This window comes from Triticum dicoccoides, unplaced genomic scaffold (genome assembly GCF_002162155.2).
Source record: "Triticum dicoccoides isolate Atlit2015 ecotype Zavitan unplaced genomic scaffold, WEW_v2.0 scaffold5804, whole genome shotgun sequence".
NCBI lineage: Eukaryota > Viridiplantae > Streptophyta > Magnoliopsida > Poales > Poaceae > Triticum > Triticum dicoccoides.
Window position 1 is genome coordinate 1 of NW_021283596.1, and position 17,581 is coordinate 17,581.

The window sequence follows — 17,581 nt, forward strand, 5'->3', positions numbered from 1 at the left end:
TGGCAATTCAGTCGAGCTCAGAGTGGGGGCAATACAACTCATAGTCATCGAGGCTGTTGACAGTGCGTCAATCGGCTGCCAAGCACCGTGGTATATGTGCTCGATCATGTGGGCACATGTCAATATGAGTATCTTCCGCCTGCCAGCAGTCTCTCCGGCAGTCCATATTGTAGTAAATCCAGTCGCATCACAGGCAGCGACAAGCGTTTCTCCTTGCTTGCTCTGTGTGGTATTTCAACTCAAGTTCCTGACCGAAATGAACGTATTTCAAATTTACAAATATCTTGGCGCCGCCGCGAAAAGTATGTGCTGACCATGCTCTTTTGTCTTCCTCCAATATTTCAGAGTATACCACGCATTAAAACTAATATGGAGGGAAGCAAATCCAAACTCATTACGTTAAAAACAGACCTTTGACATCCTTGTTCACAAGGTAGGTGAATATATATAGTAGGTCTATGTGTAGTTTTTTTTTTCTTAGGTAAACATGCAGATAGTGTTGAACAAGTCATTCAAAAACTGTTATAGCATTGGAGTCCACACCGCACAAATCATGTGACCATTCTGGTTCCACTTTTTGTTTCCTCTTGCAAAAGGAAAATAAAGAAGAATGGTGGAAACTTCCTGAAGTGAGTGGTTGAACGTCAATTGCATGAAGAATGGTGAGAAGTTCAAGGACGTGCAGTCCATAAATACTCCCTTAGTTTCAAGACTTACCCAATACCTAGGAAAGGATCTCAGTGTACCTATGAATCTGAACAAAGTGAACTGATTTTTAAACATAACAGCAAAATGACGGGCAAAGTTGCAGGGCCACTACCTTGGTGTCACAACCCAAACAGAGAGATTGGACAAACACTCGGATCAATACCGATATTTGGGTAAAAGTTGGGGATATAGTGAGATTTGGGGAGAGAAATTAGCAAGCAGGGGAGGGATACAAGAGCAGGAGGTGAGGATAAGGAGCAACGGTGAGAAGCTGAAGACTTTTTAGTTAGTTCTACATAAACACCGAACTGAATAATGACATAACATGCATGTGTGAACAAACACTGGCCATGCTAGCAGTGACCGTCAAGAATAAAAGCCAAGAAAATTTGATCACATACAAGACCACATTCTCATATAAAACAAATGCATCAGGTATGACAATTGATAACTACTCCCTCCGTTCCTGAATATTTTTCTTTCTAGAGATTTCAACAAGTGACTACATTCGGAGTAAAATAAGTGAATCTACACTCTAAAATATGTCTATATACATCCGTATGTGATAGTCCATTTGAAATCTTAAAAAGACAAATATTTAGGAACGGAGGGAGTAGATGGATGCAGCCAAATCCATGAGAGTTGCGTAATCGCGTCATCTTGACAGATAAAATCCATAATTTAGATCACATGACCATAGGGGCAATGCTCGTGACACGCGCAAGAACACAGTGGTGTGGTTGAGAATTAGTATAAATCAGTTTTCCATGTTGAATCTCTACGAATGAAAGACACGTCTTAATTACAAGATACCATAAAAAGAGCTCTGAGATCTCTTCTTCGAACCAACGATTGTCAATGCTTCTCTTGCAGCAGAAGCAGCAGCGGTGTGGGTCCAATCTAATTAACATGAGAAAAGATTATATTAGCCTCACGAGAACAATAATTTATTGTACAAAAGTACAAAACCATTGTCTAACTGTCCAGTTTGCAGGGGGGTGGCTCTTCTAGATTTTATGGGCATCTTTGATGAAGGCAGTATACTAAATTGCTTATCATGATTTTTTGTTTTACTCCAATACTTCAGAGTATATTCCATAGACTGAAAGTAATATGGAAGAAAATCGTATCTACACTCATAAAGCAATGGACCTTTGACATCCTGATTCTCAAGGCAGGTAGCATGTGTGGGCTGTATGTATAATTTTTGTTAGCTGAGCATGCAATAAGTGATGATCAAGTCGTTCATAAACTATTTTAACATATCTCTTATCATGTGAGTGCACACTAAAAATCATGTGATCATCCTATGTCCATGTTCTGTTTCACAGTAACAAGCTCATGTGTGTCCATTGTATAAAATAGTTACTACTCCGAGTTTTGGGCCTTAATTATTCCAGACTTGTGATTGAGAAATGTAAAACCATTCTACCGACCATCATATGTAAATGTATGTCTTCAGTCATACACCTAGTAGACCACCAAGAAGCAACAGAAATCAACTTTATCTAGAAGATCGTTACAGCCAGCAGATGCACCATATGTACAGAACATTTCTCTTGCGACCTCACAAGCCAGACGGCGACCGATGCCTAAGGTACATTGGTTCCCAGAAGAAATAAACATGTATTCATGCCCTTAAACATGGAAAAAGAAGAGCTAGCTGTATGACCGAGCGACTGATTGCATGAAGAGCTAGCTGTATGACCGAGCGACTGATTGCATTTGCACAAGCGCACAAAAAAGGTCGGCTTGGCGACAAATCATTCATTCATAGATATCCGACGACATGGACCCATCACCTGTCTAGTCCGCCTTGTCTTGGCCTGAAAGTGAGTAGCTTTGACCCTTCTTCTTAGGCGACGAACCAGTGTCCTGCTCAGGTTCCGATAGCGATAGATGAGGGTTCATCCCTTCGTCGATCGGGAGTGTCCGCTTCGAGCCCTCGAGAGCTACACCAAGGACAATGTTGTCTTCAAAGGCAGGTCTACTAGATTCCTTCTTTGGCGTAGCAACTGAAGCACCATCTCCTTGTCCTTCGGATCCTTGAGCCTTCCCTTCATCGGCCTTGGAAGTAGTAGACGCAACAGGATCTGCCCACGGAGTTGTGGGAGATGGTATTGGTGTTTTCACATGATCCTTCTTCAACCCAGCATCGTCTGGAACCAATTTTTTCTCCTCCTGCTTCTCCAAGTTGTTTAAACTAGAACCATCAGGTGCGTCTGACTTCGTCTCTACCGCTGATACACTTGCCACCTTTGCTTTCTGGTCTTCACGTGCTACCGCTGGTCGAGGAGGTTTCTTGTCGTCACTGATCCTTGCAGAAGTATCGATCAGGAGGGGACGGCCACGTACACGGGGACTATATGTATCCTCTCCAAAAGGAATGTTGTCAATGTCTGCGTTGCCATATGATTTCTGAACTGTTCGGATCTGTGTAGCAAGCCTTGCCCTGTGGTGCCCAACTATCGTAAGAAGATCCAACATAACAGCTTCCTGTTGCAATAAGGAACATCAAAACAATTGGTACAACTGGTCCTACCTAAACTGAGCAGCAATTTTATTACAAACAATACAAGCCATCTTGACAAAAATTATGTATTTCTGCACACCAAACCATGTATATGCTATATACACATTAATATGCCCCCACATATGTTGCAAGGAGAATATGTAGCATCAGATACAGAATAAATTACCTGGACATTTAGATACTCTTCAAAATGCGATGTCTTCACAAAGCAGGATATGTATATCTGCAGGACAGCACGATACAAGCTAAGATATTTAAGGATGCAAAATTTGGCACAATGTAAAACTGAAGACAGTGCTCTGATATTTCAAGAATATAAAAATTATGCATGCAAAGAAGCTACAATCTTGATACCAGTTGAACAATAAGAAATAAAAGTAACTTATTATGAATTTTCAAAGGGTTTTCAAAAAATCCTAGCCAAGTCAATAACTGTTCTACCAAACAGTCCTTTAAAACGATCAGCTATGACTTGTATTTAAATGAAAAAAATGGAATTGCTTAACATAAGAAATTACCATAAGAGCTTGAGTTTTTGGATCAATTTTTTCAAAGAATACTCTCCTATGCAGCTTCTGTTGTTCTATATGATGATTCTTGGCCAACACTTTCCTCATGTCTGCAACAATTATCTACCAAAGAAAAACAGAAAAACATGGTTAAAATAGGTCTTAAGAGTTAATGCACCAATACACAGTTAAAGAGAAATATGTAATGTGCAGGATTTATTCAAAATTCTTACACCAATTTTTCCAGCGTCCATGTGGCTTATAGCAAGATATGTCTTAATACGCCAATGGTTTCTCCGAGTGTTATTCCTCAATATAGACATTGTGAATTTATGATTAGGGATGTATATAGCTTCCCTGTCATCGCCTCTAATGACTGTTGGTGACCACAGGCCGACATGCTGAAAAGCAAATTACTTGGTGTCATGACAAAATGAAACATCAATAATATCATGTATAAGGGTAGTGACTAATATCAGTGGATATAAATAAAGGTCTGGTTATGGAAAAAATGCTAAAAAACAAATTACGTGAAATTATAAAGATGGAATGAAGCATATAAATATCTTGTATGAGGTAGGTTCATGAAATTCTGAATTGTGGGACGAATAACTTCTTAGCTAGATGGTTCCTGTTTTGGTCCACAAAATGGAACAAAGAAAACAGCAAATCCGCATCATATGCTAGATGGTTCAAGGACGTTCAAATAAAGCATACAAAATACTGACCTCAACAATACCAGATACCTCAACACCATCTATCTTTGCATTGATCCATTCACTCACTACAAATGGGCGGGTGGCATTGATCATAACACTTGAGAGGAAATTTGTAAAAATCTGCAATGAAAGACCATAGTTATCAGTACAGCACAAGCTATTTGGTCAAAAGAAAGTACAGCACAAGCTAACACTACCAATAACAAAGATGCAGTACCTCACGACCAGCAAGCGTAAGCAATACTGTCCCGAAACCTCCAGCAGTTATCCACTTCTGGGTATTGAAACCCAGCAACTCCATAAAGAGAGAAACAGCAGCAATCCAGATACCAGTGTAAACAGCTCTCATGGTAAAATCCAACCCCATCTGCCACAAACAGACTTGCATAAGTATGATTACAACAATGGAAAAAATCGAGGGACAACTTATATGCTATAAGTACAGCACAATATAAGTACTGGAAAAAATTGAGGGACAACTTATATGATACAAATATAAGTACAATGAAAAATAAGTACTCCAACTTAATAAGATCAAATAACAAATTTAGCATCAGTTTCACTGAGAGCACTAACATTGAGAAAGTTTAATCCAAGATATCAAGTACATAATGGAGCATCAGACTTATATTCAATAATGTCTACCAAAAAAAGAGTAAATAGAATTCAAATTACAATCTACACTTCAAAAACAAATAACTTCGTTCATTCTATCTTCATAAACTCTAACCTCCCAAACAGAATCGCTACAAAGAAAACCAGGAAAGACTTTCTTCAACAAATGCTATACAAGCTTCACCACCACCTCTCCCAATTCTCATAGGAAGTCAGTAAAAGTGCTGCAGAATACTGCAGAAAGAGAATCCCCTCACCAACGAACTCCCATCCTTATATATGCTTATCCCCACAAACCCTTAAACATGCATCATATCCATTAACTATTTCCTTCAGAAACGAATGCAACATAATGTAAACTGAAATCCAGCTGATAGAACCCTTTATCACTAAAACTGAAATCCAGCTGATAGAACTACAGTAGGTATTCTAACAACGTAATCACTGTGATATAAGGAAATAATTCTTACAGCTCGTGTATCACTGGGGCTTCGCATGTCCACTAGAAATTTCTGTACCTGCTGAATCAAGCTGAGAGAAGATAAATTATGTTAGAACTGGAAGCATGGATAAAAAACTAAGACATAAGTAACCCACCAGCCATACAAACAAGAGTAGATTTTCTACACAAAACATCTCAACACTTTTTGCATACACCTCTTTCTACAGCAGCAGAGCACTACAAGGAACTTTGTTGTCAAATATCTAGAGTAAAAAATATGGCTGTAGCTCTCTAAACTGGTCAGGAGCAGTCAAATAAATACCGGAAGGGGGGTGTCATCTTACAAGGAAGTCAACACATTCTCTTTCCTACTTATAAAGGTTGGAGTTGGTGGTGAGTTCACATATGTTACCAACAAATGAATAAACAAATGAATTTCTATCCACATGTGCACCAGCAACCTTTCGAAAGACTTTAATAAACAAATGTACCTTGACTCCCATGTCATACATAACACAAATAAACAAATATACTACTCCCTCTGGTTCAAATTAACTGACGCAGTATTACTACATATTAAAGGGTGATTGTATAAAGGATGCGTCAATTAATTCGGGTCGGAAGGAATTACTACTTTAATGTGAGAACAGCACTCTTGTAAAACAAAAACTTAGGTAACAAATGCGTAAATGCGACTCCACCATAAATCATGCTCATGGTTTTAGTTTCACTTCCTGACAAATCTTCTAATTCTATATGGAGTACAACATAAGCGAGTGAGCAAATTGCAAAAAAACGCGACGCTAGACTGTGTCATCCTAGCCAATCCATGATCCTGTGCAGTGAACTTATTCATGCCTATTCTCCTAAGTTTCAAAATTCTATCTCACTTTAAATATTGCGAAGGACCCTACTATGGCCACTTAAGACTCCAACTTCCGCAACATGATATTTCCTTGTTTTTTTGCTCTCTTCTTAATCGTGAACTGTGCAACGGCTGCATAACACCAACATATTTTGACGAGCTCCTAAGTTGGTAGTCCACCTCCTAGTCTTTTTAATACCTCCGTAGCGACACACGGGCAACGTGCTAGTTCAGGTACAATCATGAGTGCCTATTATTCTGATTATTTAGTGCTTTTGTTTGGGACTTATTAAGCTTGGGATCAAAACTGTGGGCACAAGTCAAGTTGGTTAATTACAGATGATTTATAATACTGGAAACCCCAACAAAAGCAGTCAAGTAATCAAAATAATTTTAACATTAGTGGAACATGGTAGTTTGAACTATAGAGGCCAAACTTGGATAAATATTGGCACTGTGTGGTTTGGGGGGATGGGATCTAAAGGCAGGTGACTTACTATAGCCCCGTTGTGCTACAAATCATAATAGCTCTCTGACTTGCCTTAAGTAAGTTAGAGAATCTCAGACGACATGACAGTGGGGAAAGACTACAGTAGGTAGATTGGAGAAGAGAGAAGATACGGAGGTGCTTTGGCAAGGGAGACACGGCGAGACATAAAGGTGATAGAATAGTTTGGTCTAATCTTTATTAGTTCATTCCAATTGGGTTGCTTCCTCTTTTGTACAGACAGGCCCCAAAAACATCAGCTTGAAGGAAGAATGGATTTTAGTATAATCTTACCTAACTAAATGCAACCAGATCTCAAATTATTGGATTAAAGCCCAAGCAAAGCAACTAATAGGTAAAAAGATGACTAATCATATCAGCTAATGGCCCACAGCTATGACACCTCAGCCTGACAAACCAGTTTAAGGTATCCACTTGCTACATAACAAAACTGATGTTGAGCTAGAATAAGAGATTGTCAGTCGCCTAATTCCAAGATCCGGTAAGTGCGTTTGCATCAAGAAACAGGAACGCTGCCATAAGCGTCTGCATGATTATATCATCAAAAATATAACTTGCGAACAATAATTGGGGCTTTTAATTGAGAGCTTATCATTTGCACCTTGTCATAATATATGCAGTAGCCAGGACGGTCGATAAGGATCTCACAAAAGTCAAAAGGCGTGTTTTAACAGCTTGGCTTGCTGCTGAAGGCAACACGACTGGATCCAAACCCCTGTAGGATAATGTATGAGCAAAAGGGAAATTCAGCAACAGACCTAAACATTCTGAGGAAGCAGTTTCTATCAGATAGGTGCAAAAAATAATCATTACTCTCTGCTGTGCCTATACCTGCAGATAAGTGTTGCTCCTGTCCAAAGGAGTAAAGGTTGAAGGTAGGAACTAGAAATTAGGTATGTAGGGCTCTTTTTCCAGTTACCTCCATGCTGCAAGGGACATAAAGGAAGGCTCTGATTGTTTAGCTGCCAATAAATATAAGGTTAAAAAATCAGGTTGAACATAAAGGCACATACATCAAAACGGTTTCTGATGTCCTTCACTAGAGGCAAAAAGCCCCATAGAGCAAATACAATTATTCCAATTGCAGGTACCACGAGTGCAGTAGCTGGATTTGCAAGTAAAGTGTCGCATGACCTGTCAAAGGAACAAAAAGAACAAAAGAAGCAACTTTTAAAAAGTGGCAATTCAAGCATGAACTGACTGAAAACAATATAAATGATATAAATATGACTTCAAGAACGGAAAACAGGACAGCTAAGAGTCTACTGAATTATCTATGGGAGCGCACCAAACTATCTTGGCGAATATGTTGGTGCATTAACTAATATGTTCTAATTATTACCATTTTTTTGTTAAGAAAAAAACCACTATATAGATGCTACCGCATCTTCAGGCATCCAATCAGCACCCTAGATTTTTCATTATCTTAACTTCAACTGGACAAGATGTTGCCAGGTACCAACCATAATACAGTTGTTACATGTTCTGCTTTACAAAATATTTACTGTGAGATACATTTTATAGTCAACCAGAAATTGAATAATTCAGATTAGTGCCAACTGGCAAACCACTCAGTGTAATCATCCATGCAATCTAGAAATTTCAATAGTAAATTATGCCATGAGGGGAGCTACCTAGTCAATACTGATGACGCACTCTTGACCAAAGGAATTTCCTTCAAAGCAACTGGCAAGGCAAAAGATCTAACACGCAAGGCCCGATATCTACAAGGCACATAAAGCATGGGCATGTAGTTCCTCCCGGACGAGTTATGCACCAAAGAATCTTTCCCCTGCAAGGCAAACAAACCATATTTTTTTAGATAGACAATAGCAATGTTGGAGAAACTGAGAAAACCAGTGTGACATTGGGACTACAGCACCGACCCAACCTAAAATGCATAAATATATTATGATAGAGCAACAATGGTGCCCGACAACCCTCCAGATATTATGAATCCAATTATCTTATAAAAAATTGTACCACTCAAATTTTAGTCGACGAAAGTGAAATACAGAAACCTAGTAGAACTAAACTGTTACCCAGCATAGACTGAAGTCATGGAATACATGTGTATTGGAGTACTTTATCAACTGAATAGCTCCTCTGTTCCTATCATGAGGCTTTGACTCAAGTCTCCAAGGTACAACATCTAAAACTGATTTGCTTTCAACAATAGTACTAACAACCTATAAATAAATAAAAATATGGAAGATAGTCTGGTGCAGTCATGAGTCAGTTTCGTATACTCAAGCCAGTACTGGGATAGGTATTAGCAAACAGAAATGTTCTGTGTTCCAAAATACATGACTCTTGCACACAAAATATTCCTTAAATTGAAATGTATTCATGATGACAAGTATGTTTTATTGAAGAACACAATCGCCTAGTCAACTAACGCAATTGGTACCATCACAGGCAAATTCTTGCCAGCTAGTAGTCGTTCAACAGTTAGCTCTCATTTCTCAACCTATTGAGATGTAGTTAAACTTTAGTTTACAAAAGGATCTCTCCATCCAAATCAGCAGTACAACGGCCTCCATTTTACTCGAACTGTAGCTCACCTCAGGAGGTGTTAGTATGATGGCTTTCAACCTAAATGGTTCCGATTCAAAATATATGTCGATTGCAGGAATCAAGAGTGCATGTAATCCAACGTTTATACCCTCTACCCCTACTTTAATGCTTTTGAAAAGATGAAGTGGTTGTGCCATGTCACTGAATAGGGTATGTATGGTCATTTCTCGTTAACTATCTATCAGATTTAGTGTTTTCAGGCCAATGGAAGATGTAGTAATGTAGAGTAATTTTGTGAAACTAATGTACAGAAAGAAAGATCTACAATTTAAGAAACTTATGCATGATTTTGACAGCTCAAATGAGATAATAAATATACAACTGCAATGCATTACTCAGCATTTGCAGAAAAACTAAGGGCGGCTTTACATTCTTAGTCTAGTATCTTCTTAGATGAACACTGAAACATTAAAATATTTGAATGAATAGTGTGGCCAGAAGGGGAGCCTTAGCGCAGTGGTAAAGCTGCTGCCTTGTGACCATGAGGTCACAGGTTCAAGTCCTGGAAACAGCCTCTTACAGAAATGTAGGGAAAGGTTGCGTACAATAGACCCAAAGTGGTCGGACCCTTCCCCAGACCCTGCGCAAGCGGGAGCTACATGCACTGGGGCTGCCCTTAATGAATAGTGTGGCCAGCCTTGTCTGGTGCCCTGTGAAAGAGAACTGGATAGGGATAGCTCATTCTTTCTGACATACATTTTATACAGCCTCCTATTCTGGAAGACATGTTTTTTTTTTGTTAAACTGACAGCTACTACCTTTACACTAGGCACAAATATGGAAGTATACTTCACACTTGTAAGGTAATAAAATATATATGTAAGAGAACATACTGGCAGTTTAATGACTGGCTTGTAATATAAATATGATAAAAAGAATCACCTAAACCTCTTGTAACAAAAAGAATAAGAAGAATGTTTGAATGCTGTTAGCTTTGGAAAGGCTGAAAGAGAGCATACATAAGCAAGTGAAGGAAACGAAGTGGATGGGGGAGAACGTCGCATCTCCACACCAGCTATTCGTCGTACTCCACAGAAATTGTTGGTTTGGCCGAATCTGTTGGTAGCAGTGACTCCTTGGAACAGCTGGGATGTTAGTCCAACCGCCATCTTAAGCACGGAAGGAATGCAAAATGTTCACATCAAATGGTCGAGCTTCAATCAGCACCTCCTCATCTGTTGGTTGTGCTAGTTTATGCCCCTGGAAATAAATAAATAAATAAAAGGAACATCATGAGCTTTCTTTTATAGGCTTGGCTATTTGGTAAAATTATGGGCTCACAATACACAAAGTTTTGTAGATTTTGAAGCTATAGCAGTTGTTCCAACAGTGAGAAAGAAACCCAATCAACAGAAAACTCATGGGTAATATGAACTAATAAAGTGGTTTGTTGTTAGAAAACAAATGTGGCATGAGATTAGTGCATTTTATCTTTCTGGAATGTAAAAAAGATAACACAAGAGTAAGTGTACAGCCTAAGTCCAAGCAAAGGAAACCAGAGTCAGCAAGCATACTCAACTAGCACCCACAGTAGAGCCCAAAAGAGCATATCATTATTACCAAACCCGATGCTTCAGTGTTGCCATTTTGGAGCTCTTTTGCCGCCCATATTATCATTTACCAAATCCGATGCTAATGTATTGCAACTTTTTAGCTCTTCTGTCACCCAACTTCAGTCAAGGAGAAGAACGAAACTACCGTGCAAGACATTTACGGGCAGATCGCGTACATCACTATTTAAAACTGAAGCGCGGATAAGAAGACCGGATTTGAACACCTACGACCACCTTACTGTACAGATTTTTTACAAAAAAAGCTACCATGCTGCTTTGACAGCAACGGGGATTTGATCGAGGCATCGGGTTCAAATCCCTGAACGCACTAGTAGTACTGGTCTGGCAACGTGCGGAACCAAAACTGAATATCGACATTATTTCCGCCGCGTACGTAATTTATATACTCTCTTTTGCATCAGCACAGTGCAGTAAGGAAATTAGTAAGCGGACAAATCCGGTAAGACAAACGGGGTGAGGATTAACATGTGGACCACGTCAAGGAGAGTAAGTATGAGAGGAGTACAGGCGAGTTAGGGTTCGTCACCGGAGGAGGGGGAGGGGGGAGCCGAGGTCGGCGCAGATCTCCCCGGGCCGCTCCGGGGCAGTCCAGTGGCGCCGGCTGCGGCGGGGAGGGGGGTCCCTCGGGGGCGGCGGCGTGGTCCGGTGGGAGGCGCGGGGAGGCGTGCTCGGCGGATCGGGGGTCGGAGGGGGGTAGGTGGGGATTGGGGGGAGATGGGCAAGGCGATTACGGCCCTCCGCGCGCGCGGCGACAGAGGGGAGAGCGACGGGGAAGACGAAGGCCGCGCACGTGTAGCCTTATCGGCCTCGCGATGGTGGTGGTGGACTGGAGCGGGGTGGGTTGCGTGGATGAACAAGTTTCCTTTCTCCCACCTTTTCTTCCTTTTTTATATTAAAACAAAATAATTTTCATACTGTACAGAACTTTTGAAGGATTATAGAAAAGCTTTTTTTTTCTTGCAGGCAATAGTGAGAGCTTTATTCAAACAAAAGCATTCGCTGCATCGTCAGCCAACAGGCAACTCACCCGGAAGCTGGGGGTCTCTTCCAGCCAACTTTCAGTCATACTCGGTGGATAGTTTGCTGACCGGAATACATGAAGAATATCAAAATAAGAAAAAAAGACAGTAGCTAGCTCTCCTATCTCAGAAAACAACGGTGCCACAACCGCGTAGGAATTCTGACGATTCTTCCAGAGTTCCACAACCTCCAGACAGTCTGTTTCGATGATCACCTCCTGAAAGCCTCTGAGCTTCGCAAAGCGCACGCCTTCCCGTACAGACATGGCTTCAGCTATGAGGGGGTCCGTGACACCCACAAGGGGTTTGCTCCATGCTCCCAAGAGGCGACCAGCTGATCGCGCCACCCCCCCCCCTCCACCATTGCCGCCATCAAGATGAATTGTTGCGTCGGTGTTTATTTTGATGATCGTTCCATCAGGGGCCGCCACCCGTAACCTGGCAGGATTTTTAGGTCTTGCCGGGGTATATCCAAGATCGCGAGATCTTCTTTGATGCGTCACACAGAAGTAGACGGGTCGAGTTTCTCCTGATCATGTGTGAGGCGATTCCGAGAGTGCCAGATCGCCCACATCACTGTGACTATGATCGCTCGCTCCTTCTCTGAGAATAGCTGGTCACATAAAATGTCACGAGACCAAGTGCTTGGGTGTAGCTTCGGTAGTGTGAAATCAAATAGCTGTTGAGCTTGCACCCAGAATTGCTTTGCATGCGAACAGTGTATGAGTGCGTGAGCCAAATCCTCATCCATAGCCATGCAGATTTTGCATCTTCCGAGCTCCTGAATATGGCGATGCTTCAAGGTACATTCCACCGGAATAATTCCTCTCAATACTCGCCAATAGAAGACCCGAACTTTAGGGATCACATTGAGTTTCCATAAGGCACGCCACAGCTCTGTGTTGTCAGTTGAAGATCCTATACCCGTCCCTTCTTCGAGAGCAGAACGCTCTTTTTTGTTCACTAGAGACCTGTACGCCGATTTGACTGTGTAGATGCCAGATTTTTCATGTGCCCATGCCATAAAATCATCACCGCCCCCTGACGCAAAGGTATATTCAGAATAGCTTGTGCATCGGGGCCGATAAACAGCTCATGTACTAACTCCGTCTTCCATGTCCAGTTGTCAGTATCGATCAGCTCACTAACCAACTCGACAGCTGTATTTTGAGGTCTCAACATGGGAGTCATAGATACCGTCGAAGGAATCCATCGGTCCTCCCATATGGATATGGTGGAACCGGTGCCCACGCGTTTGATGAGGCCAGCATCGAGCGCCTGTCGACCGGCAACGATGGCTCGCCAAGTAGCAGATGCGGCTTTTGGTACTGTGGCGAGCTGAAATTCACAGTCTGGGAAGTAGCGGCCCTTCAAGACTCGAGCACATAGAAAGTTGGGGTTAGTCATAAAGTGTCATCCATGCTTCCCCAGAAGAGCTAGGTTGAACAAGCGGAGATCACGAAAACCCATTCCACCTTTGCATTTCGGTGTAGCTAGTTTATCCCATGATATCCAATGCATAGAACGCCGATAAATGGAACTGCTCCAAAAGAACTTTGCCATACCTGATGTCAAGTTCTTGCAGACTTTCTTGGACAGAAGAAAGCACGACATGCTAAAGGTAGGAATTGCTTGGATCACGGATTTTAGGAGCGCTTCTCTCGCAGCACAAGCTAGTAGTCGCTCCGACCATCCCTGCATGTTCGCGCGCGCCCGTTCAGCCATATAAAATGAAGGTGCCACTTGTGATCCTGCCTATTGCTGTAGGCAGGCCAAGATAGCGCTCGCCAAAAGCCTCAACAGGAACACCGAGCGAAATCTTAACTGCCTCACGAATCTGGTGTGGAGTATTGGGACTGAAAAATATTGAACTTTTTCCACGATTTACACTTTGTCCCGATGCCTCCCCATAGATGTGAAGAATGTCATTGAGTATTGTAGCACTTTGATTGTCCGCTTTCATAAATATCAGGCAATCGTCAGCAAACAGTAAGTGATTAACCCATGGTGATCTGAAGCTCACACGGATGCCCCTGTCAATGTATCCACCATACGAGTTGAGCAATAAGGACAGTCCTTCTGCACACAGAAGAAACAGAAACGGTGACGCAAGGCACCCCTGCCTCAGGCCCCTTGAAGGGGTGAAGTATGGTAGGAGTTCTCCATTGACTCGAACTGTGAAGCGCACCGAGGTAACGCACTTCATTATCAGTCGAACAAAAATGACGCTAAAGCCCAGTTTCAACAGAATGGATTCCAGATAATGCCATTCCACACGATCGTAGGCTTTCATCATGTCTAGTTTGACAGCGTACATGAAGTTCTTCCCCTTCTTCCTCCGCTTCATTGTATGAATGCTCTCATAAGCAACCAATATATTATCCGTTATCAGGCGTCCGGGGACGAAAGCGCTCTGTTCATCACTAATCAACTCATCCATCAGGCTCCGCAAACGGTTAGTAATAACCTTAGCTGCTATCTTGTAAAGCACGGGGCAAAGAGCGATGGGTCGATATTGAGAGATAGACTGGGGGTGCCGTACCTTAGGTATCAATGTGATCGAGGTATCATTTAGACCTGTTGGAAGATCTCCCCCATTAAGAAAACCGAGGATTGCTTGTGTTACATCATCATGAAGCAAGTCCCAATGCCAGTGGAGCCAGTTGCGGCGGGGAGGGGGGGTCCCTTGGGGGCGGCGGTGTGGTCCGGTGGGAGGCGTGGGGAGGCGTGCTCGGCGGATCGGGGGTCGGAGGGGGTAGGTGGGGATTGGGGGGAGATGGCCAAGGCGATTACAGCCCTCCGCGCGCGCGGCAATAGAGGGGAGAGCGACGGGGAAGATGAAGGCTCTGCCACGCACGTGTAGCCTTATCGGCCTCGTGAGTCGCTGCTCTCTGTGCAAGAGGGACGGAGGGACGGACGGCGCTGGTGGTGGTGGACTGGAGCAGCGCGGAGGCACGTGGGTTGCGCGGATGAAGAAGTTTCCTTTCTCCCTTTTCTTCCTTTTTTATATTAAAACAAATTAATTTTCATACTGTACAGAACCTTTGAAGGACTATATAGCAAAATAATAAATGCTACTTCCTCCGTTCCTAAACATAAAAAAAAAGAGAAAAATTACAGATTTCAATACGTGCTACATACGAAGCAAAATAAATGAATCTACACTACATGTGAATGATCCAACAAAATTGGCAATCAATGATCCAACCTGGAGCAACAAACTCCAATAAAATTGAAATCTCGAGCGAAGTGGCCCTAAAAACAACCTGCAAGAAATGAATATGTATTGTTCTGTTAAAAACCAAGTCGTTTTTGCAGTTCCAAACCGCCCATAATAAACCACATACTCCTACACGGATATGCCTCGCTGTTTTTTGCATCAATCCCACCTAGCCATGTCCCAAATATATAGTGTGCTAATGGAATTCAGAGGAGTTATATTAAAGACCATGTGGGCCGACCTCCACAAAATTTTTGCCAAAGGGCAGTCGAGAAAGAGGTGTTTGATTGATTCACCACTATCACAAAAACTACATCTTTTAGATCCAGTCTAGTTGCGCTTCGCCAAATTGTCCTTAGTTAGGATGACCTATTTGTGGACAAACCACATAAACACTTTGATTTTTTTAAGGGCACTTTGACTTTCCAAACATGTTTCGAACTAGGGATAACGCTAGCGCTGATAATATCCAAATACATGGATTTAACCAAAACTCCCCATTCTTAGCTAGTTTCCAGCTTAACTCATCGGACTGTTGAGAAAGTTGGGCATCCAGCAATCTTCTCACAATATGGAGCCAACCTTCCCAACGGTTTCCCATTAGCGTCCTCCTGAATTGAATATCAAGAGGATTGGACTGTAGTATTGTTGCAACTTAAGTGTCTCTTCGCTGAACAATATTATAGAGAAAATGATATTGGATTGCAAGGGGCGTCTCCCCTAGCCAGGTATCCTCCCAGAATCTTGTGAAATTTCCATTTCCAACTACGAATTTTGTCCTGTTAAAAAAGACTGATTTCACTCGCATCAGTCCCTTCCAAAAAGGAGAATCAGTCGGTCTTACTGTCACCTGGGAAAAGGTTTTGGACTGAAGGTACTTATTACGAAGAATCTGGGCCCATGTGGCATCCGTCACTACAGATAACTTATACAGCTACTTGCTGAGAATACATCTGTTCTTCACCTCTAAATTTTCAATGCCTAGACCCCCTTGGCCTTTTGGCCTAAAAATGATATCCCACTTAGCGAGTCTGTATTTTCTTTTTAATCCATTGCTCTGCCAGAAGAAGCGCGATCGATAGAAACCTAGCCTTTTCCGTACTCCAACTGGTACTTCGAAAAAGGACAAGAGAAACATAGGCATACTTGTGAGAACCAAACTAATCAGAATCAATCGTCCTCCGTATGACATAAGCTTGCCCTTCCATCAGCTCAGTTTTTTTTTCCGAATCGATCTTTAATGCTCTTCCACTCCTTGTTTGAAAGCTTGCGATGGTGGATTGGTATACCCAAATACGTGAAGGTAAAGACCCCAATTCGCACCCGAACAATTCCTTGTAAGCTTGTTGTTCTTCTTTAGCTCTTCCAAAGCAGAACAATTCACTTTTGTGGAAGTTTATCTTTAGCCCCGATAATTGTTTAAACAAGCACAAAACCAGCTTCATGTTTCTAGCTTTAGCCAAATCATGCTTCATAAAGATGATAGTATCATCAGCGTACTATAGGATAGACACTCCCTCGTCAACTAAATGCGGAACGAGGCCACCTACCTAACCATCATCCTTAGCCCTTCCTATTAGGATTGTCAACATGTCAACAACTATGTTGGACATAATTGGCGACATCGGATCTCCTTGCCTCAGATCCTTGTGTGTCTGGAAATAGTGACCTATGTCATCATTTACCCTGACTCCAACACTCACTTTTTGCATGAAAGCAACCTGGTCCCTCCAGGCCTGATCGAATTCTTTCATACGCAAAGCCTGCTGAAGAAATGGCCATTTTACCTTGTCGTACACTTTCTCAAAATCCACTTTGAAAACCACCCCATCTAATTTTTCGTGTGGATTTCATGGAGCGTTTCATGCAGAACCACAACCCCTTCTAGGATGTTTTTGTCCGGCATGAAAGCAGTTTGAGACGGCTGCACCACAGAATGCGCAATCTGCGTAAGCCTATTAGTCCCAACTTTGGTGAAGATTTTAAAGCTAACATTAAGAAGACAGATCGGCTCAAATTGCTCAATCCTCACAACCTCTGTTTTCTTAGGAAGCAAAGTAATTGTACCGAAGTTCAAGTGAAACAGCTGTAACCGTCCCAAGAAAAGATCCTGGAGCATCGGGAGCAAGTCCCCCTTAATGATGTGCCAACACTTTTTATAAAACTCCTCCGGAAAACCATATCCGGTCCTGGAGTTTATTATTTTTCATTAGGGAAATTGCTTCAAACACCTCTTTCTCCGAAAATGGGGCTGTCAAAATATCGTTCTCATCTGCTGCGAGCTGAGGAACA

At 42.0% G+C, this 17,581-nt stretch overlaps 1 protein-coding gene across 2 annotated transcripts; it reads right to left on the reverse strand.

Annotated features, from left to right (window-relative positions):
* Positions 1 to 2,192: 2,192 nt before the first annotated feature.
* Positions 2,193 to 11,731, reverse strand: LOC119347092 (mechanosensitive ion channel protein 2, chloroplastic-like). 2 transcript variants are annotated; one of them, XM_037616056.1, is made up of 13 exons: positions 11,577 to 11,731; positions 10,436 to 10,676; positions 8,534 to 8,691; positions 7,913 to 8,033; positions 7,731 to 7,825; positions 7,501 to 7,614; positions 5,555 to 5,615; positions 4,687 to 4,836; positions 4,479 to 4,589; positions 3,984 to 4,151; positions 3,760 to 3,873; positions 3,408 to 3,464; positions 2,193 to 3,204 (listed from the first exon to the last, which is right to left on the reverse strand). In XM_037616056.1, the coding sequence occupies exons 2-13, from the start codon at positions 10,583 to 10,585 to the stop codon at positions 2,515 to 2,517; spliced, it is 1,989 nt and encodes a 662-aa protein (XP_037471953.1). In that variant the 5' UTR covers positions 10,586 to 10,676; positions 11,577 to 11,731; the 3' UTR covers positions 2,193 to 2,514. The 2 variants fall into 2 exon arrangements, with proteins under 2 accessions (XP_037471953.1, XP_037471954.1); XM_037616057.1 differs by having other exon boundaries at positions 11,556 to 11,706.
* Positions 11,732 to 17,581: the final 5,850 nt, after the last annotated feature.

Excerpts from the sequence above, each read along its gene's own strand:
- LOC119347092 (XM_037616056.1), bottom strand. The coding sequence starts at position 10,585 with ATGGCGGTTGGACTAACATCCCAGCTGTTCCAAGGAGTCACTGCTACC. Across the intron at positions 8,692-10,435 it reads CGTTTCCTTCACTTGCTTAT|GGGAAAGATTCTTTGGTGCA; the intron begins GTATGCTCTCTT and ends TTTGCCTTGCAG. Across the intron at positions 3,874-3,983 it reads TGGACGCTGGAAAAATTGGT|ATAATTGTTGCAGACATGAG; the intron begins GTAAGAATTTTG and ends TTTCTTTGGTAG.